Genomic DNA, 23,548 nt, shown 5'->3' with positions numbered 1-23,548 from the left:
GAAGCCAATTCTTTAGGATCCGCCGGAATTGTTCTTTGAACTCAGATTTCTGTGCCCAAGGAGAGACTTTAACAAATAAGTTTCTCCAAAAGGGTTATGACAGAACAGTGGTGCAGAAGGCGTTTGATGATGCTAAATCTACTGTTAGGAGTGCCCTACTTGAGAGGTCCAGGACCAGATCTGATTTTGCTGGCCTTGATCCAGCGGTGAACGGATTAAGCAGGAATCCTTTACATTAATTTCCAAAGTTTATCACAAAGTACAATACATTGGCCTATCAGGTTAAACATATTATTAACAGACATTGGAGCATTATTCAGAATGATCCTATTCTAGGCCCTAAGGTGCCAATACGAGCTCCAATTGTCTTTAAAAAAGCAAGGTGTCTGAAGACCATGATTGCCCCTAGTAGACTTAAGCCTATTATTGATTTACAATCTATAACATCTATCAAGACTCCTATAAGGGGAAATTTCCCCTGTGGTAGGAATAGATGTATTACTTGTGGGCATATAAGTAAGATTCATTCCTTCAAATCTTTTTCTAATGGCTCTATACATGAGATAAAACACTATATAAATTGTCTTAGTACCTACATTATATATCTCATTACTTGCCGTTGCTGTCTACAATATGTGGGCCGCACATCAAGGACTGTTGGTACTAGATTTCTCGAGCATCGTAGAAATGTGAAACATGGCCTTCAGTCACATTGCTTATCACGGCACTTTGATAGTGTACATAATAAGGATCCCTGCTCTCTGTCCATCTTTGGTATCGAGGCCATTCCACCTTCCCTTTCGGAGGGTGATAGGTTCAAGAAATTATGTGTCAGGGAGACCTACTGGATATATGTACTTGGTACGTTGTGTCCAGGGTGTCTCAATGACACAATAGATATTAGTACAGTAGTTTAATGACACCTTCATGCCTGTGATGGGGTGTAGTGTTTTCACGGAGGTCTGGGTTGAGCGATGTAATTCGTTCCCTCCGTGGTGACATTCATACTATCGCACTGGTATAGTTGATTGTTCCCTTTTTGACAATGGTTGAGATGTGGTATATCTATTATAAGATCTTACTGTGTATATAGCTGTATCAGCTTTGCTTGCGTGACCACCATTGATCCAAAATCCTTCTCCGTCCATTCTTCCATTTTGTCCATTCCCTCACTCCTTTTCCTCCCCTATTCACCCCCCTCCAATTCGTCTCCCCCCCCCACCACCCCCCCTCCCTCTCCCTTGCACTCCCCCCCCCCCCGCATCACTCTGTTGTCTTTTATACTTTGGCCTCTCTGAATCTCTGTATCATTATCTCTGTATATGTATTATCTAGTAGAGACCCATTTATTTAAATCACTAGGATCAATGTTATCTCTCTACTAACATCTGTTTATTATATTATTATTTGATTTTGCCGATGATGCAATATTATGTTGTATGATGTTATATTATATTTTGTTGTAGTATTTAAATGTATTTTAATTTAATTTGTTCAATTGTATGTTATCACATGTATCTGTTTATTTGGTCACTTTCTCTAGTATTGTTGGTCCACTTTGCCCATATGTGTTCTGGAACATATAGGGGTTAATATTATCCTTACATTGACCGTGTGTACCTGATTAGCAATTAGTAGTCTTCTTTGCCCTGATTGGTTCATCTTACTATAAAACTACGTCCCCTATCTATGCTATTATCTCCTGATGAAGTCTCTTTGAGACGAAACACGTAGAGAGTGTTGTGTGGAGGTTTACTGCCCAGTTTTATTATATTTCCACTCACTGGCTTGCTACAGCAATTTATTGTGTTTTTGGAAGTATTACTCTCAGCTGTCCACTCGTTGCATACATGGGAACTTTTTCCGGTCGAATCCACTGACGTCACTGATTTCTCGCGGTATCTGGAGCTGAGTACTCACTGTGTGACGCAGGATTTGAGAGGAAGGCGGCGTCCCTCGTGTTCCCCGGGCTCCGGAGGTGTCCATAGAGGCTGCTGCAGTGTACGTACACCGAACACTATACCAAATTCATCTGCTACCGGGTTCCTGCGTCTGGCTGGCTGAGTTTTACTCAAAAATGCTTTTTATTAAGCTATGTTTGTGAGTGTGCATTTTTAAATCCTTGACTCCATAAATATATTGTTATACCTTTTACGCTATGAGTGCGCCTGTTTTTTCTGTGTTTTTATAGATATCTTCAAGGAAGTGGTGTTCCCTTCAATCGGGCTGCAGAGACTCTTTTGGATAGCAATTGGAGCATTTTTTAGGATTTGTATTTTTTATATTATATATTTTTTCTGGACTTTTCATCTGTTATTTTTATATGTTTGTGTATTGTTTATACTATTTTTCTCCACCTTGTATAGTATAGGGTTTTTTTCATCATTTATATTCATTTAGTGGTTTAGGTTGGCGCCATTTTTTCTTTTTGTTGTGATATATATATATATATTGTGACAAACACCCCTCTTTTGTAGCGCTGACGTCTGTCTTCTAGGGTTAATTATACAACAAACAGGGTCATGCAAAGTATTACGTTGCTTAACTCAGGCTTCTGCCTGCTTTATTTTCATCCAAATAAGGGACTGCAGCTTTAACATGTGTAGGCAGGAGGCACTCAGAAAGTAACCTTCAGCGGTTTACTCATATCAGTGTTATAGCATTTCACACAGTGTCACTTTTCAGAACCAAACCAAATCAAATAAACAAAATCCTATCCCATTCAGGGATCTAACTATACCGCAGCATCAGCGTCTCTTAACTGCTGCTGGGCCAACTAACCTGGTTCCCCAGTTTAAAAGAATGCCCTTTCATTTAGGGTCACTAGATAAAGCATACAGTCTTTTAGATACAGCAATAAAGATTTGTTTGTCTTATCTGTTCGTGGTGGGAACTCGGTCCCAAGTGTCCAGGCAAATCCTCTGGTACTGTGATACTTGGAGGGGCCGTCCACCCCGAACTGGGTGCAGGGGAGCAGCGACACCCCCAGCCTCCAGGCTCTAAGGAGAGAGTGAAATGCAAACCTCTCTGCTCTAAATACCTGTGCTAGTGATTAGGAGAGCAGGTGAGGGAGAACTAGACCCATTGTAATCTGTGGTCTGGATTTTCCATCCACCAGCCTGAGTTAATGTGAAGCTGTGGAATGGATCATTTTTAACTATTTCTGCACTTTCTGACCTAAAACGGGGCAGAAAGCTGCCTAACATCTTTGGACTATGTCACTATATATATATATATATATAGTGACATAGTATAGACCGAAACGTTCGTTTTTTGTGTATTCTATCAAATATAGAAAATGTATGATTTACTTACCTGCGTGCTGTCCCTTGATGTCGTGTTGCAACCGGTATTGTATGGTCTGTTATTGCTTTATGGGATAAGCACCAAAACTTATTTACTTGCAAATGGTGTGCCGGCTGTGCACTGGATTTCCCTGTTGCGCTCTCTCCCTGTCGCTCTCTCCCTGTCGCTCTCTCCCTGTCGCTCTCTCTCTGTCGCACTCTCTCTGTCGCTCTCTCTGCCTTTGTCTCTCATTCTATCTCTGTGTGTGTTCTCTCTCTCTGTGTCTCTCTCATTCTCTCTCTCTGTGTCTCTTTTTCTCTGTGTCTCTCTCTTTCTTTCTCTCTGTGTGTGTGTGTCTTTCGCTCTCTGTCTCTCTCTCTCTGTCTCTCTCGGTCTCTGTGTGTGTGTCTCTCTCTCTCTCTCTGTCTCTCTCTTTTTCTTCTAAATCCGACATTTACACACACATACACACACACAAGTAACAAGGACTAATTGTAGTATAATGTAATACAATAAATAAACTAATGTCAAAAACGAATGTTGTTCTTACTAGGAATTTATTCATTTTTTTATTTTTAAAAAGCGGGTCTGGGGGCGGGGCCAGGTGGCGAGTAGATTTTTTGGTGATTTGTCGACCACTGTGTGTGTATATATGTGTGTGTGTGTGTGTATATATATGTATGTATGTATGTATGTATATATATATATATATATATATATATATATATATATATATATATACAGTGTTCGACAATCATATACATTTACACGCCCGGGGCGAGAGGATTTAACCCCCGGGCGAGTAAATATTGGCCCAAGCAGCACACGTGTTTGTTTTTTTAAATTTTCCCTGCTCGCGCTGAAAAAAAAAAAAAACTCCCCCTACCTGACAACTGATTGGCGCGCGCTCCCAGGCTTTGTGGCCGCGCGGCCAGGCTCTATATGTGCCCGCCCCCAACGAGCGGCCATTATTTTCCCATGGAGGACACAGTAAGTATTATCTGTGCCTTCCCCCACCTCCCTCCCCGGTACTCCTGCTGCCCGCAGTTATGGAGATGGTAGCGGGGATGCCCCCTCATGTCCCTGCTTCCCCCGCTTCCCCCCGGTCCCGTGTCAGAGAGCGCGGGGGGTGATGGGAGCGGGGATACCCCCTCATGTCCCTGCTTCCCCCCCCCATTTCCCCCTGGTCCCGCGTCAGAGAGCGCGGTGGGAGATGGGAGCGGGGAGGTCCCCTCAGGTCCCTGCTTCCCCCGCTTCCCCCCGGTCCCGTGTCAGAGAGCGCGGTGGGTGATGGGAGCGGGGATGCCCCCTCATGTCCCTGCTTCCCCCCCCCCATTTCCCCCTGGTCCCGCGTCAGAGAGCGCGGCGGGAGATGGGAGCGGGGAGGTACCCGCGGAGCAGGAGATGGGCGGGTGGGGAAGGGGAGCGTGGTGGTGCTGGTCGCGGCCTTTCCAAAAGGTGTGTAGAGAGAGAGAGAGTGAGTGTGTGTGTGCATGGGAGAATGTGTGTGTGTGTGTGTGTGTATATGGGAGAGTGTGTGTGTGTGTATATATAGGTGTGTGTGTGTGTGTATATATATATGGGTGTGTGTGTGTGTGTATATATGGGAGTGTGTGTGTGTGTGTATATATGGGAGTGTGTGTGTGTGTGTGTCTCTGTATATATGGGTGTAGAATGTGTATGTGTATGGGAGTATGTGTGTGACACCAGAGGTACCCCCCCCCAATCAGTCGCCCACCCCTTCCCCGGTCAGTCAGTCACCCCTGCCTGGTCAGTCAGTCACCCCTTCCCCGGTCAGTCAGTTACCCCTGCCCCGGTCAGTCAGTCACTCCTGCCCCGGTCAGTCAGTCACCCCTGCCCCGGTCAGTCAGTCACCCCATCTCCCCTCTCTCTGGTCTCCCCTCTCTCTGGTCTTCCCCCTCTCTGGTCTCCCCCGTCTCCCCTCTCTCTGGTCTCCCTCCTCTCTGGTCTCCCCCGTCTCCCCTCTCTCTGGTCTCCCCCTGTCTCCCCTCTCTCTGGTCTCACCCCTCTCCCCTCTCTCTGGTCTCCCCCGTCTCCCCTCTCTCTGGTCTCCCCTGTCTCCCCTCTCTCTGGTCTCCCCCGTCTCCCCTCTCTCTGGTCTCCCCCGTCTCCCCTCTCTGGTCTCCCCCGTCTCCCCTCTCTGGTCTCCCCTCTCTCTGGTCTCCCCCGTCCCCCGTCTCCCCTCTCTCTGGTCTCCCACGTCTCCCCTCTCTCTGGTCTCCCCTCTCTCTGGTCTCCCCCGTCTCCCCTCACTCTGGTCGCCCCTCTCTCTGGTCTCCCCTCTCTCTGGTCTCCCCCGTCTCCCCTCTCTCTGGTCTCCCCTCTTTCTGGTCTCCCCCATCTCCCCTCTCTCTGGTCTCCCCCGTCTCCCCTCTCTGGTCTCCCCTCTCTCTGGTCTCCCCCGTCTCCCCTCTGTCTGGTCTCCCCGTCTCTGGTCTCTCTCCCCTCTCTCTTTCTCTCCCCTCTTTCTCTCTCCCTCTCTGTCTCTTTTTCTCTCTCCCACCTCTGTCTCCTTCTCTCTCTTCTCTCTCCTCTGTCTCTTTTTCTCACTCCCCCCTTTGTCTCTTTTTTTCTCTCCCCCCTCTGTCTCTTTTTTTCTCTCCCCCCTCTGTCTCTTTTTTTCTCTCCCCCCTCTGTCTCTTTTTTTCTCTCCCCCCTCTGTCTCTTTTTTTCTCTCCCCCTCTGTCTCTTTTTCTCTCTCCCCCTCTCTCTTTTTCTCTCTCCCCCCTCTGTCTCTTTTTCTCTCTCTCCTCTCTCTCCTCTCTCTCTCCCTCTCCCTCCCTCTCTCTCCCTCTCTCCCCCTCTCTCCCCCTCTCTCCGCTCTCTGTATCTGGATATCTTATTTACCCTATATATCTTAACTGTCCTATACTACACCAAAATAACTTATACTGCTTTCTTCCAGATCTGACTCAAGCTTCACACGGAAGACATCGGAATCCCACCTAACCCAGAAGACAGGTAGGGAACACCTCCCCTCCAACTTATAACATTGCGGGAATGAGGTACCTGGACATTGAGGGACTGCGGATCAGGTAAGATCCCAGGCGGGATTGCTGCTTTAGATATTGTGAAGCGGGGACGTCCAGACACTGGTTAAGGGGTTCAGGAAACTAGTCATTCACCTGTGGCTTTTATTTCTAGATCTGACATTTACACACTCACACACACACACACACACACACACACACACACACACACACACACACACACACACACACACACACACACGTAACAAGGACTAAGTGTAGTATAATGTAATAAATACATTTGTCAAAAAAGAATGTTGTTCTGACTAGGAATTTATTAAATGTATTTTATTTATATATTTTATTTTAAAGCGGGGTTGGGGGCGGGACTAGGGGCTTGGTTGGGGGCGGAACTAGATGCGGGTTTGGGGGTGGGACTAGGTGGCGAGTAGATTTTTTGGTTGGGCGTGTAGATTTTTGGGTGATTTGTCGAACACTGTGTATATATATATATATAGATATATATATCTATATATATATATATCTATATATATATATATAGATATATATATCTAGATATATATAGATATATATATATACCACAATTATTAAGGTTATGGTGGGTAAAAAAAGGGACAAAAACCCTCCACAGTAAAGCATAAAGCAACTGTAAATATTACTGTATGTTCGTTTGCATGTTTTAGACAGGTCTGCAACCCTGTCTCTCCCCATTATCGCCCAGCACACAGCGTTTCCACTGCAGCAAGGGATTCTGGGAAATGACATGCAAATGAGCACATAGCCAGTAACCAACCTCACACTGATGATACCCCCCCAAGGTTGAAACATGTCTGTGAGTGGGTTTACTGGCTTTGCATCTCATCCCAGCCTTTGTCTAAAAGCTGTGTTTAAAACAGTATGCATTGGCTTGAGGATTTGCTTGTGTAATACGAGCTTGAGACAAAAGGTGGCACTGTATTTGAAAAATCTGGTGCAATGTTTTTCTTCCAGTTTTGCAGCTTGTATTCTTGGATATTGCAGTATGTGTGATACTGCTTCGATCGGCAGTATTGCAGTTTATAGAGTAGAAGAACAAAGTTCAGCAATAGTGCTCAAATGACCATAGAAAAACAGTTTATATAACATCCATAAAGTATTTCTTGATTGAAGAATGAAGATAAAACAGGCAAATCACAATTAAGTGAGTGTATGGTATATAGGTGAGCGTAATGTATTTGACATATCTCTAGAGGTCCTAGGAGTGCTGTAACTGGAGAATGATTGGCTCCACTACACCACACCTAATGAGGACAATGTCACACACGCTTGCAACCACCTTATTGATACCTCCCAATATAGTAAATGGTAGAACTCACATGAACAAAGCCTGTATTCTTCTTGTCTTTGGGGCGTGCATCCGTAATGGCAGTAGATCAGTAGAGATTCCGCACGAAGCAGAGTAGCAGAGCACAGCCATGCAATGATCAGGATCACAGCGGTGCAGTAAAAAACTTCTTTATTTGGACACCATGGTGCAGACAGGAATGGAGGGTAGCTCTTACGCGTTTCACGCCTGTGTGGCGCTTCGTCAGACGAAGCGCCACACAGGCGTGAAACGCGTAAGAGCTACCCTCCATTCCTGTCTGCACCATGGTGTCCAAATAAAGAAGTTTTTTACTGCACCGCTGTGATCCTGATCATTGCATGGCTGTGCTCTGCTGCTCTGCTTCGTGCGGAATCTCTACTGATGTATTGCAGTTTATGTATGTGCTTCCTTTACACCGAGTCCTCCACATGTTCCCCACTTTGCTCCTTGGTAGAGATGTGTAAGGTTTTCCACAAATATTTGTGCACAGGAAATAAAACATTCACAGTGCTGCAAAACTTTGTGCATTTTATCTTTATTTTAACATTAGCAAAAACAACCACAAGTTCACACAACTTTATGATTGAATTTTAAACCCTGAGTAAGATAGTCAAGTTGAGATCCATATTTTATTTATCTTTATTTCAGGCCCTTCTAAAATAAGAGAGGTCCACCCCTTTTTCTACTTCGGTATGCAAAACAGCCTCAAACTTCTTTTGTTTGTGTCGTTGGCCTGTAGTAGTTTGGGATATAATCAGGGGGCTTCCAATGTGGTGTCTTCTAACAATTAATCCAACAGCAAGACAGACGATAATAATAATAGTTAGAACAGCTTTGTGTGTGGGAATAGGGGATAACACTAAGTTTGTTAATACCGTTGCGTTAACGTGTGTAAAAGGCCATTAAAAATACTCCATATACAGTAGTATGACTTGCCAAGCTAGTAACCCCACTGTCCTCTTCCTCTGGTAGATGTAAACATATACTGTAGTAGTACGCACATGGCGGTGAAGAGAGAGACAAATAGTGAGGAGGCAGATAGTGTGTAGGTAAGATTGGATCTGGGTGAGAAAGAAGATGGTGAATGTCACGGTAACTTGTTATAGGTTATAATATACACCAAATATCTGGGTTGAATTGAACACGACTTAGATATAATAAATATAGTTTATTCCTTAAAGAAGGAGAACACACAAGATGATACAAATAACAGACGAGAAATAGCACTTAAGGGTTGGACAATGAAGCAATCAGGTACAGGGTTGGCAATTCATTCAGTAATACAGGTTCAAATGAAGACATCACGAAAGACACTGGGCATAGAGCTTACACTAGTTTATATGGAGTTTCAGCCCCATACCCTAACAGGAGGTGCAAGACATTGGATGACAATTATCTGCACCCAATCCCTCCTTGCCACCTCACTTGAGAGACCTTGTAGAATTGATAGAAGTATGTTCCTGATGTGCAAATCCTGTGTAAAAGACAGACTGACTCTGGCCTTGTAGAATTGATATAAGTATGTTCCTGATGTGCAAATCCTGTGTAAAAGACAGACTGACTCTGGCCTTGTAGAATTGATATAAGTATGTTCCTGATGTGCAAATCCTGTGTAAAAAACAGACTGACTTTGGCCTTGTAGAATTGATATAAGTATGTTCCTGATGTGCAAATCCTGTGTAAAAGACAGACTGACTTTGGCCTTGTAGAATTGATATAAGTATGTTCCTGATGTGCAAATCCTGTGTAAAAGACAGACTGAATTGATATAAGTTAGTATGTTTGAATTAAAAAGTGTTTTTTTTCCCCTCTTAACTCTGTGCTGTTAATTGACCAACTGGAACAAGCTGATTTATTGGGGAGGGGGAGGGTCGTGTGACTGCTTTTATCTGTATAATACCAACACCTTTCCTGCATCTTTGCAGGAACTGCATTAGGCATTAGACAGTGAGGCATTTAAAGTGAGCTTTTTAAGTGATAAATACAGTTAGACTACAGTTTGACTAGAGGTGACTGGGGACTGGATCTACTGCAAACTCTTTTACTCAAGACAACAAACGGTAAGCTATTCAGATCTCACTATGATCCCAAGCTTGCTAACCTGCCTATTTCAACCCCCCACCCCTTTACAACTTATTTACTGCAGTCTCTCCCAAAACTGACTGCACAATACACTGAAACCCTGAACTGACTCTAGCATTGCAATACAGCTAAACATTTGACAAGGAACAGGCACACACCTGCTGTTTAGTCTGCTCACACTCACTCTGCTCACAACAGCTCCTTGCAGCACTGCCTACCTCTGCCATCATGAACCTGCTATGTATTTTAACTTTTTTCTTTCTCCTGGCCTCATGGAGATGTTACTCCCTCTACCCACTACAAACTCCTCCATCCTGGCCCACACCCAACATCACCATACACCCTGGACTACTCAGAAGCCTTGCACTATCTACTGAATGTTGGTGGAGAACTCTAAAAACCAGCACACCAACCACTGCTCACTCAAATGGCAAACACCACAAATTTACAACTTGCAAACAACTACCCAAATTTCTACTCATACTGTTACTCTCTTTAGCAGGTGATATTGAACCTAACCCAGGTCCTCCCATTTCAGCTCTGTCCCATGCCCCTGAGAATTCCACCTTTAAATTCCAAAAAGGGCTATCTGTCGCCCATATAAACATCCGGAGCCTGCTGCCCAAACTGGATGAACTAAGGGCATGGTGCCTTATGCATAAACCCAAAGCCATCGTTCTTACAGAAACATGGCTATCCCCTAAAATCCCTGATGCAAATATTGCCATTCAGGGATACTCCATTTTTAGGAGAGAGAGGTCAAAGAGAGGAGGAGGGGTGTTATTTTATATTGCAGACACATTACAATTTACACTGTTAAATTGCCCACCAAGCCCACCCTCTTTTGAAATTCTAGTTGGCAAAATCTGCCTCCCCTTTTCTAAGCCCATCTTGCTTGCTGGCATCTACCGCCCCCCTAAAGCCCCTGTACAATCCCTGACTGATATCACCCAATTTCTTGGCTCCATTTCCTCTCTGAATGAGAAGAGTGAGCTGCTAGTTCTTGGGGATTTCAACTTCAATTGGCTTGACCCTAAAAACCACAAAATCCAGATACAACTCAAGTCACTTAACCTATCGCAACTCATTTCCCAACCCACACGGATAAACCTGAAATCGCATAACCATTCCTTGCTAGACTGGATTCTCTCCTCAAACCCCAGCAGAATCCAATCCTCTGGCATCCTTCCTGATATTTTCAGTGACCATGCAATAGTGTACTGTGTAAGAAAAATTAAACCGCCCCATTCAAGCCCTAAAGTTCTCCTCACTAGAACATTTAAAAACTTTAACCCACAACAGTTTCTGCATGACCTTACCAACTGCCCATGGCACAGAATCGATTTAATTCCCGACCCTGATTCTGCGCTTGACTATTTCCAATCAGAGTTCTTAAAACTCTGCGATACCCATGCTCCACTATGCAAAATAAGGGTACGGGGGGCCCACCTTCCATGGGTTACACCTGACCTTATAGCACTCTACCAGTTCAGGTATGCCTTGTGGAAAAGCTACAAAGTAACTGGCACTACCAAGGATCTCAATCACTACAGATGCATGCGGAACATGTGCACAAGGCAAACAAGGCATGCAAAAGCACAATATTACTCTGACAATCTCCACCAGAATACATCAAACCCAGCTAACTTCTGGAAGGTTATCAACAATATATTCCAGCCTCCTAACCATCAACAACCAAGTAATATCACTAAGGGGGATATTACTCTGACAAACCCCACTGACATTGCAAATGCATTCAATGATTACTTTGTGGGGTGTGCCACTAACTTATTAGCGAAACGCAGCCCAAACCACAAACCTGAATCTCATCCTGGGAGTACCCCTACAGTCCCACCCCCTCCCAACACTGCCCACAATTTTCAATTTGGCCCAGTACCTGAAGAGGAGATTATACAAGCACTCCTCAAACTAAAACTAAGCAGCCAATGTGGACCCGACTTACTACAATGTAGGTTCCTACGACTTGGTGCCCCAGCCATTGCCAAACCAATTGCGTCCATAGTCAACTCTATCCTGTCTGCAGGCCATATCCCTAAGACCTGGAAAACTGCCAGAGTTGTCCCAATCTTCAAAAGTGGGGACAAAAACACTGTCTCAAACTACAGGCCAATCTCACTTCTCCCAATTCTATCCAAAGTCATGGAAAAATGTGTCCACTCCCAATTAAGCAATTTCTATACCAAGACAAATTTCCCTAGCCAATTCCAATCTGGGTTTCGTCCCAAACACTCCACCGTAACTACCCTGCTAAAAGTTTGCAATGAAATCCAGTGTGGAATGGAACGGGGACAACTCACTGGTGCAGTATTCCTAGATTTTGCAAAGGCTTTTGACACAGTTGATCATACTATCCTGCTTAACAAACTTCAGAGCTCTGGAATAGGGAAACATGCTTTAAACTGGTTTCAGTCCTACCTATCAGGAAGATCCCAACATGTGTCCATCTCAGGCTCTAACTCCAACCCCCTGGATATCACCTGTGGTGTCCCGCAAGGCTCTGTTCTGGGGCCCCTACTCTTCTCAGTGTTCATTAATGATCTTCCCACAGCTTGTAAGGAAGCCTCAATACACATGTATGCAGATGACACAATCCTATATGCACACAGCCATAGCCTCTCTGACCTTCAACACATACTTCAGTCTGACTTTTTGAGACTCAAAAACTGGATTTCCCAAAACAAACTGTTTTTAAACACTGACAAGACTGTAACAATGGTATTTGGGACCAAGACTAAATTTGTAAAGCTTCCAGTGACTGAGCTCCTGATTCGAACCAACGCTAACACCACCTTAACACCTGTCACTAGTTTTAAATACCTGGGCTTATGGTTTGACTCCCACTTAACATTCGGGATGCACATTGATACCCTGACAACCAAGACCTATGCCAAACTAGGGGTACTTTACAGGAACAAATCCTCCCTAAGTCTCCTGGTGAGAAAGCGTATCGCACAGCAGATGCTAATGCCAATTATTGACTATGGAGACATAGTATATGGCTCGGCTCCTCAAACCCACCTTAGCAAACTTGACACCCTCTACAATTCAATTTGTCATTTTGTTCTCCAATGCAACTACAACACACATCACTGCGAAATGCTCAAAGAACTAGATTGGTCAACACTAGAGTCTAGGCGCAAAGTTCACCTTTCCTGTCTTGCCTTTAAAGTCTTCATGGGCAAGCTACCCAGCTACCTGAACAAGCTTCTCACCCCTACCACTTGCAGCACTTATCACCTGAGATCAGACTCCAAAAGACTATTCATGGTCCCAAGGCTCAACAAAGTATCCGGACGTTCCTCCTTCTCCTTCCGCGCACCCCAAAACTGGAACAACCTACCAGAGACTCTCACATCCACCACCAGTTTAAGTTCTTTCAAATCTAAGGCTGTCTCACATTTTAACCTGGTCTGTAACTGTTTCATACGCTCATAATATATATTTTCTTTAACTGTGCACGCAATGTCTTGTATATAATGTATACCCTGTTCATTTATGTAACTGTACTTGTAACCATGTATTATTTGTTTTACTCTGTGCCCAGGACATACTTGAAAACGAGAGGTAACTCTCAATGTATTACTTCCTGGTAAAATATTTTATAAATAAATAAATAATACCTGCCCATTGGGTGTGCATTATTCTAATCAGGGGCTCATTTCCCTAGCCCCCCTCCCACAAGACTGGCGTCACCCAGTCTGCTTGGGACAGGAAAACTTTTGTCCCAAGGTGTGAAACACAACACTTATCACAAGTACCCATGTCCTGCTTTCCTTTGTGCTATCATACACAAGCAGGGTGGGGGAGCCTTTGATCAGGGGGTTTATTGTAGACCACTTGTCTCCCCCTGAACATTAACATACTATATGTGCTCTAGCGTTCCCGGGCTTTTACCCTGGACCCAAAATACAATACATTCCTTAATATCTAAATATATTAAAATAATCCGTTCTGTGGGTCTGAGCGGGCTGAAATTTGCCAGGTCCTCATGGCAGAGGACCCTTGCCATAGTGGCCAAATATCAGCCTTCCATGACCCCCAGAACCGGAGATACAAAAAAAAAGTTAAAATCCCCTATTAACTTTAATGCAGGATTCTCCGCTATAAGCTAAAGGGAATCTCTGCGTTTCACTCTCCCATTGAAATCAATGGGCTCCGCAGCTATAGGCTTTCAATGGAGCAACTCCACCATTGAAGTCAATGGGAAAACCACAATTTTCACATTTGCCCATACTCCGTCTGGTTGATCGGGGAGGGCTGGAAATGGCCATGCAATCATGCCGGAGCAGTGACTACATACGACCAAAATCCCAGCCCTCTGGTACTCACAGAACTGGAGATGTAGGTTTACACTTTATACACTTTCGGACATAGCTGTTTCAAAGCCACGCGGCTTTCCTCCATTAGAATCAATATGGCCGGCGCCTCCATAGGAAATGCATGGGCCGGCGCCGCCATAGGATTCAATGGGACCTCCGCTACCATTAGAGTCAATGGTGCGACTCTAGTGGCGAGCGCGACCCTTTACGGGGGGTCCTTAATTCTCGGTCCCGGTGGTGGTCGAGTGTGGGGGTTCCTAGGGTCTAGGGGCAAAAATAATTTTATTCCTGGGTGCCCTAGAACCTAAGTTTCCCACGCCAATTGTATTTGAACTTGAACTAGTGTGATCACATCTCTTTTTTTAGATATTGTATCCGCTTCTGCGGTCTGCGGTTTGGATGGCTGCCAACCCGTTCCTGGAGGTCGGCATCGAGGAATCCCCATTGAAGTGAATGGCTCCATTGACTTACAATGGGGGACCGCCATTCCTCCTCTCGGGCGCCACCTGCAGGTCTTCTCTGATATCAGGCCCAAATTGCCAGAATCCCCATAGGATTGTATGGATCTGCCATGGCGGCCTATGGGAAACTGCAAAATGGAGCCATCAAAGGCGGGAAAATGGAACAAAGGGCTACAATCACTTCCTAACTATTAACCCTTCTCCTCCCGAATGGATCCCAGTGTGAGTGTTGGTGCAGACACTGGAATAGGGAAAATACATTGTTACAGGGGAATACACATTTGGGTGCTGAAGCAGGGTAAAAACACATTACTGGACCGCAGTCCAGTTAACCCCTTGCCTCCCAAGTGAGGTCAGGGGTGGCCATATGGGGTGCAACCCCTTTAATACCGGGCCAAACCACCTCTCCCATGACAGTGAAGAATCAGAGAAAAGAAAGATGATTGAAGAATTGAAGAATGGACAAGAGGAAACTAATTCAAGACTGCAATGAAAAGACAAAATAAAGAGGAGATTGGTCGTAGAATGTGAAAGTGTTCAGGTGTAAATGGCAAGATTTCATATAAGCATTGTCCAAACCAAATTAATTACATTTTTATTAAGTCATTAAAATAATTCTGAAGAAGGTGACTGTGACAACCAAAACGTAATTTTTTGTTGTTGTTTTTTTAGATTGGGTTAGTAAAAATGTAATGTATTTTTCTGAGGTTAATTAATACCCTGATGCAGTTTTGGGAATACATTACCATTCTCAAAGAGAGTGATTTGGCTTCTACTACAGTTAATGGGGGTGATGTATACGGTAAATGCAAATTTGGAGCAAAATTGAATTGTGCGTCTTTTTGCGTTGGCGTATCAAGGTTTTGCTCGGTTTTTCACCTTGCGTTATGAGGACTGTCAATAGGACGAGTTAGGGAAAATTTACATGACACACAGAGTGTAATGAGATGTTGCAAACTTTGCATTTTTGTGCATAATTTTTGTATTTGCATCAGAAAAATCCGCCAGGTCTGAGGTGGCGTAAACATTTCTAGCCAACAGTTTGCATCAAAACAAACTTCTATTTACAGGTTTTTTTTATTTTTTACTAACCTATCTCCCCCTTTGTTTATAGTGGAGGTGTTGATCAGTATGCTGTTGTGTTGCAAAGGGAGCAGGAAATAGGGAGATTTTGTAGAGCGATGAAGTAATAGAGTGTGTGCATTCACTCGTTGATAACACAACATACCGCATTATAATGCAGACTATAACAGTTTCATATAATTTATTTGCAGTATTCCACCATTATGCACCATTAGCAGCAATAACCTTTGCTACAGTACATCTATAAATATGGCCCCTTGTGTCCTATTCAGAATTATTTAAAAAAAGTCTCTGCATGCAGGAAGAAAAGTGTAGTTGAGTCAGATGGACATGCTGAAGTATAGATTTATTTGCAGCAGAAAAAAAGCGCAACATTTCAAGGAAACAATGCCCTTCGTCAAGTTAAGTGTCCTATTCACTTGAATGGGCTATTTTCTGTCGCTGGAAGATATCTTGGCCAATATCCCTAAGAAGATAACAAGCATAAAGATCCAATTTTTCTCTACCTAAGACATATTTATCTGTACACTGCACTCAATGTTTATAGCTAGAATTTAAGACATTTCTGAAATCAGTAGCAATTTGGAATCGAAGTGACCTGTAGAAATGTGACTAGAAAGTTCAAACAATGGCTCTAGTGGGGGGTGGGGGGATTTGAATAGTATCCACAGTAATCTTTTTACTAAAGGATTATATTTATGTACAGTTTGCACTTTAATTTTCTTTAAATGGATGACGATAGAAAAAATGAACTTCTCTTTTTTTAGCCCCTGTCTGTAAATGTATCCAAAGGAATGTTGAGATCCTCCCAGGCTGTTGCACTAGGACGCCATGAGTACTGCACACAATCCGAAGGGTCCTCAAGGCCAATCAGCCGCTACCCCATCCCCTATAAAAAGGACTTACCATATGATCTAGTGGAATTGATGGAAGAAGTAGAAACAAAGGTAAGAAAAAAGCGTCTAAAGACTTCTTAGAAATTAAGTGCATAACATTATTGTGCCTTGGTCCCGTGAATGTGTACTATATGATTCTTTCAGTTTCCACTCTGTCGGTGGGATTGGACTCAAATAGGTTCTTTGCTATATATGTGGTGGACATGTCTATCTTGAGTAAGGGCCAGTATCTCATAGTGCGTTTTTAGTTTTGTTGATGCACTCTTCTATTTTCCGTGTAACTTTAACATGATTTGCATTTGAAGATGTATGTGACATGCATTATGTCCTCCATGAATGGAATCTCAAAGACGTGGTCCAAATAATACCAATATGATAAAGTTTTGAACTAATTCAAGGATATATTAAGCTTTCAAGATTCATATCAAAAACAGACATGCAATGAAACCAGGAGAGTAGTAGACCTGAGGGATGTGTGAGTTTTTGTTAATGAAAGAGTAGCATATTCTCCCAGCAAAAGTGTTGGGAGCACATACACTATGAAAAATAAAAAAAATACCTTTCTGGTGCTTCCAATATGATTAAGAATAGTCTTGTTTAGTTACATCAGAAAATAACATTACAAGCAGAACTGTTAAAGAATAAGGTTGTCTGAAGGTTTATTCACATATTGGGGGAATGGGCCAGATGAAGAGATAGTCCCTCGAAACGTCGCCCCCCTAGCATACTTTCCGTTCTCCTTTTTTTGTGTATATTCCTTGTGTTTCATGTTTTTTCCCCTTTTCCTCTCCCCCCCCCCCCATCCCTCACTTTGTGACATGCCCATTTGTGATACTGGTTTCTGCAAACACATTTGATTTATTTCTGGTTTGTTTTATTATTAAATGTTTATTCTGCATTACAACTGTTTTCATCATTTAGCTATTAGACAGTGAGTGCTGGTACTTACGTAGATTTGTTAGTACTATACAGGGGAATAAGGGTCCCCTTTTGTTCCGTGCACCCTGCAATTACATAAATTTAACACTATCAGAGTGCTGTCTATCGTCCCCTTTTACCCTTAGAATGGTATTTGGTTCTTTCATTGGAAAAACACACTAGTATTTTTGGTTTATTCACTAATCCAGATGTTGGTGTGTTAGGGGAAAAGGTGGCAAACGGAAAGGATGGGTTTTTAGCATTTTTCTTTAGTTAATGTTTTAAAAGCATTTACAGGTGTGTTGTTTTATTTTCCATCTGGGAGTTTTTTATATTGCAAAACTGCCTCTCAAATCACGCAGGGCTTGCTTGATGGTGGTGACCTCTGTTGCACTGTACCGAACCCCACAGTTACCACGCTCTCCCCCACAACAATTTAAAATGATCGCCTGGAGAGTGTGTGGAGCCTCTGTATGTGTATCTTACCTTCTCCAGAGCGGATTTCATATTGCGCCGTGTTGCCATGACAATATGATGCTGCGTCTTAAGGAGATACAGTACCACTCCAGAAAAGGTAAGAGGCTCCGCCAAAACCCCACTGCACGGAGCGCTGCAATACCCCTAGTTGGCCCTGCACAAATGACACACCAGTTACCATTAGTTGGCCATGAATGCAAAAAGAAAAGCTTCATAGTTGATACGTGTGTTGCTGGTAACAGGTAGTGTTGTACATTAGAGCATTCACATGCCCAACTGTTTGTTTGATAATCGAAAAGAAAAATGGTTGAAATATTCGCAGAATCAATCTGTTTTTGTGTACAGTCGCTAGCTGGTATGAAAACCTGAATATTAAACCTCTCATATAAAAAAAATCACTTTTACATGTAAAAATAGCTGTCCTGACAGTTTTTATTGTCACACAAATTGTCATCTAGTGCTAGCCATAAATAAAATACTGATGGATGTTACTAGGATTCTATTTTCTCTATTAATACAAAGTGGGAAAGAAGAGGTAATGAACTTTCAATACATATGATTATAAAATAAAGTGAATGCGAGAAACACCGGGTAGTGGTTTGATAATACACTTAACGTTCTTCTTCATTCTGACTTTACAATGCAAAGTAATGCAGTACATTTTTCTACTAAAGTAACTTTTTACAATGGTTTTGATTTCATTGTAGGTGTTTTCTTTACATCTATAGTATAAAAACACCTTTAACGGATTGGATTGTCTCTCCCCTCCTTCTTTACAGGGCGGATTTTTGCCAAATGTCTTTAAGGCATTAGCTCACCGACCAGCTGAATTCAGAGCATTCTTCGCTTATTACAATGCTCTTATGAACAAAGAAACAGGTAAAACAAAGACATTTATATTAATGTAAAATTGTTGGGATTGCTGCTTCAACTTTCCATAGATGCTAGGAGGATACAATTAAACGAAATTATCAATACTTTTAACACTGGCGATATATCACTTTTAAAAAAAATTCTCAAATGAAAATGATTAAAATCCCGCCATTGCAAACACCCCTCCTGTCACTAAATGGTCCCTGTCACAGGCAGAGTCATACATTACATGACAGAATATGACAACAGAGATGCAAGACACTGAATGTAGCAGAAAAGAGAGGAGAACCATGAAGTCCATTACTTGGTATCATTTACTTTGATTTATTGATATTTAGGCCTTTCTTGAGTTACTACCATTCATGAAAAAATGTCAGATTACAGTTTTTGTTAATTGTGGTATAACCTGCCTTTAGAATGCTGGTATGTTTAGTGGACGATTCCAAACATGAACTATATTGTTACTGTGTGTATGTTAAATAGCTGATCTACGGTGTTATGCCATGCAAACTGAATATGTACTTTCATCTGCAGGTAATCTGACCAAAGCTGACAGAGAACTTGTTGTTGTGGTTACAAGTGCAAGCAACGGGTGTCCTTATTGTGTGATTGCTCACAGTGCTTTGCATAGAATATATTCCAAGAAACCAACATTGGCTGATGAGGTGAACTTTTTTTCCCCAATTTTATTTTTTCACTGCTCCAGCAGATTTCCAATGGAAAAATCTAATTGCTTTATTTAGAATCCTTTGTAATCATATTTCACTCACTTTATACAATACTAGGTCTTGCTGAAAACTATTTCTATGATCTGAAACTTCATCCAAGGTTGTGAGATTCTGTCTATACCAGGGGAGAGCAAACTTTTAGAGCTGCTCTCGCGCCCCCCCTTACCTTGTTTGGTGCCATGGAGGCAGGCGTGTGACGTTACTCCGCATGACACCGTGGCTTCATTTGACGCCTCGTTGCCATGGCGACGCGTCACAGCAACTGTTCTGAATCCCGGTAAGTGAGTTACAGAGGCCTCACGTGATCCCCCGGCATTTAATTTAAATGCCTCAAGGAAGAGCGCGGGGCCTCTGCAACTGCCCGTGCCCCCCCCCCCCCCCCACACAAAAAAAATCCTGCGTCCCCCACTTTGCGCACCGCTGGTCTATACTATGAAGTTTTTAATCTTTTATTCATATTAAAAGTTAAGTATTTGAATATACATTTTAGAAGTGATATTGAGGGCAGTCTCTTGGAGGGAGCGTTTTCTTTGACCAGCAAGTAGTTTCATCGAAACCGATGATGGAACTTGCAACGGGCTTTTCTAGCTTCAGAGCAGGTGATTAAACCAAAAAGCTGTGTTTGTATGTTTGATACTTAGCATGCTATGTCCTTGTAGGTTATTATCAACTGGGAACTGGCAGAGCTCAAGCAGCGGGAACATTCTATGCTGGAGTTTGCTCTAGCAATCGCCAAGGCTGAGAACATCACTGAGAAGCACTTTGCCAAACTGGAAGAGCATGGGTTTGACCGTGAAGATGCTTGGGACATCGCCATGATCTCTGCCTTCTTTGCCATGTCCAATCGCATATCTCACTTCATGGACTTACGCCCCAACAAGGAATTTTATACACTAGGAAGACTGCCCAGGGAAAAACCTTAAAAAAATTAATATTAAAGATTGGCATGACCAGACCGCTTGAGATTGCTAGAGGGCAGGTTGAGTCCGTCTTTAACTCTCGACTAACTTCTCGTCTGTTTTGGACAGTTACAAATATTTATGATTCAATATACAGTATATGATGATCATGTAGTTATAAATCTCTAAATGTAATTGGCAAAAAAAGGGGTTGACCGTACTTTTTAGGGCTATGCTCCACTAAACTCCAAAAGTTCAAAAGAAGTAAAGATTGGAACTCAAAAAATCTACTTTATATGTATATTTGTGATGCGATTAATCAGATGGTTATAAAACACCAGTCACCATCTTTCATCTTAATCAGTTACCAGGACATTTAAAATACTTGAACAGAAATTCTGTCTTCTTGATGTCGCTTTTGATAATAATGGGTCAAGTCATATTTTCTGTATGGAAAAACAAAGTATATCAGAAAAAAATCAGAATGTATAACATAAGGATTCATATCTACTAAGCAGTGCTATGCCCTAAGTCACCTAACCAACCAATGGCTTGAATAGGTTGAAATGTGCCTTCTGGCACCAGAAGGTGTCTTATTGAAGAGCACATACTATATTTTATTTTAAAAATCTAGTAGTGGGGAGTGCTGGTACAGTACTAGAATAGCGGAAAATGTTACCTGCGCTAAAATGTTACACAAAAAAAAGTGTGCCGAATACTACTAATCAAGAGCTTGCAAACATACTGTACTGTATTTGACAACTTTTTTAGTTGAGTATTTTTCATTGAGATGCTCAAAGTATTTGTATTATGGGGGGCTTCACAATTTTTTAATGAGTCCTTTTTTTGTGGAAAATAAAAATCTGCACATGCGAGAATATTTTCATTGTATCAACTGGCTTCATTTATATGGAGTGTAAGTCCTTTAACGAACCGTCAACAGTGACGTTTCCAAATTTAGCTTTTTAAGGTCAAACAATGTGTTCCACTTTGTGGAATTCCGCATAATGAATGTATTCTGTGCTTCCTATAGACACGGGAATATACAGAGATATATTCTGATGCTTTCATCAAGGGTTCCATAGCAGTATAGAGTTTTGTTATGTACCAGGAGGAACCACACAATGTATCTATCGCTATCTCTACATAAACCAGGGAACCATTTATACAACTTAATGCAGTTAGCCAAATGAGCAGACAAGACATATTCTGCCAACGATTTGAAAGAAAAAAAAAAGTGAGCCCGCGAGATCAGAACACGATGGCGGCTCCTTTCCGAGCCACACAGACTCCGAGGAAGACCCGGGCCCACAGCTCTACGAAAAACTACATAAGTGAACTTTATACTAATCTTAAAAATGCTTTTCAGCTTGAGGTCCAAAAGGTTGGTAAGGAACCCAGGGGAGACTTAATAAGGGAAAAAGGGACCCCTGCTCAGCTAGTTCCGTATGGGGCAGTGATTTTATGTGGTTACGGTGCTACTGCTGGGATAATGTTACTGACAATATACCAAAGAAAAAGAACCCAGCTGGTTGAGCACTCCGGTATCTCTAAGTGAAGTAGGTAAATGGGACTAGATTAAAACTTAATTTTAATGATATCCAAGTTCACGTGGGCCGTGATGCAAGACATTTAAACTTGCAGGAGATACTGGGCACCCAATATGGAAGCCTGTATCTCGGGAAGCAGGGGGTCCCCAGATCTGAAATTAAAGCGTTTCAGCTCCGGAAACCCCCTGCTTCAATCCTGCAGATGGAGCACGATTCATTGCTACATTTTTCTTGCGGGAGGCGCCCTCTCTACCCCTCCCCATGTGTTACCCACCTGCTCGTGGGTGATATGCAAATGTGTCACGGCTGGGATAATTGAGTTTTAGCATTGGTTGCAATACCGCTCAGAAGTAGGCGCTATTGTGCTATTGCGTCTTCAAACTCTAAATACAATGTAATGTAACCCATCCATTATTCCCGTTCATTTCGTACAATGCAATATGATATGTAATTGTATTGAAATGTAACCCACCTCTTATTCCCCTAAAAACTTCAGATGACTAAAAAGTATTTTAAAATACTAAATATTTTTATTAGATAACAGTAATTGAATGTATGAAGAACACAATAATACACATTTCTGCGCTCTTCCAAATATACAATCTTCATTCGGCATCTTCTTTGAGCTCTTGGACATTTTCACCTGTAAAGAGAGAATATTGTATATTAATAATTGCGAATAGATCCTCACCCAAAGTCCCACATAGCTGAAAGGGTTCCCCAAGACTCAGAGTTTATTAAAATGTATTTTGATGTGTTTTTACATTCAGAACCCATGTCCAAACAAGCAGCCCATGCAAACCTATGGGCGCTGGTATGTCTGCTGGACATCGGAGTTCAAAGCAGCCAAAGGGAATAGTTTCTGCACCCTCCACAATATGACATTTGGTCTTATACATTCGGACCATATAATGGTACACATCCCTCCATATGGGACTGCGCTTTAGGATGAATGAATTCATGAAATTAATTTATAGATTAATTCTTAATGTTTGATATATACAATTATGTGTACAGTGGGCACTTTTGTCCTCTATAGACTTCAAAACACCCTTTTCCCTGATAGTTGGTTTCATAGTATATACCGCGATTATTTGTATCTTTCAGGGCGTGAACCTAGATACACAACATTATGATATTATGACATTTCGCAACACTATTGCTTTTATCTTATAATTTACAAGGAGGATTTATACATGTATACATTGTGTATCCTTATACAATAGGTCCCCTTAGATGTGGACATATTGTGTCTCTGTTGTCTATACTGTATCATCATATAGCAAATTAGTTAGTTATGTGATTATCAAGCCATCAACAGGCTTGTCAGCATGTCATGTCATTTCTTTACATTTTAAATTTTAAGTGTATTATTTTCATATTTTTGCTTACTGAGCAGCATGATTTAGAGTTGTTGTGTTGTGTTATATGCAACACAACTATACTACACTCTGCATTTTATTTTGTTCAGCACTTATATGGTGGAATAACATGATTGTTTGGATTTCATTTAATTATCTTATTTGATTGCATTTTGTTGTTTGTCAGTATAGTTCTTGTTTGTGTCACATTTCTTTTGCAAAGTTCGGCTTTTATAGAT

General features: G+C 42.2%; 1 protein-coding gene across 2 annotated transcripts in view; it reads left to right on the top strand.

The window, feature by feature from the left end:
- Positions 1–21,278, top strand: part of LOC142496277 (uncharacterized) — a 35,589-nt gene extending 14,311 nt beyond the window's left edge. Inside the window, exons 2-6 of one of the 2 annotated variants that reach the window (XM_075602934.1) lie at positions 6,212–6,267; positions 16,375–16,554; positions 18,678–18,777; positions 19,306–19,436; positions 20,159–21,278. In XM_075602934.1, coding sequence (XP_075459049.1) covers positions 16,402–16,554; positions 18,678–18,777; positions 19,306–19,436; positions 20,159–20,422 — 648 coding nt within the window. In that variant the 5' untranslated portion in view covers positions 6,212–6,267; positions 16,375–16,401 and the 3' untranslated portion in view covers positions 20,423–21,278. The remainder of the gene's footprint in view (positions 1–6,211; positions 6,268–16,374; positions 16,555–18,677; positions 18,778–19,305; positions 19,437–20,158) is intronic. The other variant, XM_075602927.1, reaches the window with a different exon arrangement.
- Positions 21,279–23,548: the final 2,270 nt, after the last annotated feature.

This window comes from Ascaphus truei, chromosome 1 (assembly GCF_040206685.1).
Source record: "Ascaphus truei isolate aAscTru1 chromosome 1, aAscTru1.hap1, whole genome shotgun sequence".
NCBI lineage: Eukaryota > Metazoa > Chordata > Amphibia > Anura > Ascaphidae > Ascaphus > Ascaphus truei.
The sequence above is the reverse complement of the archived record's forward strand: the minus strand, read 5'-3'. Positions and strand labels throughout refer to the sequence as shown.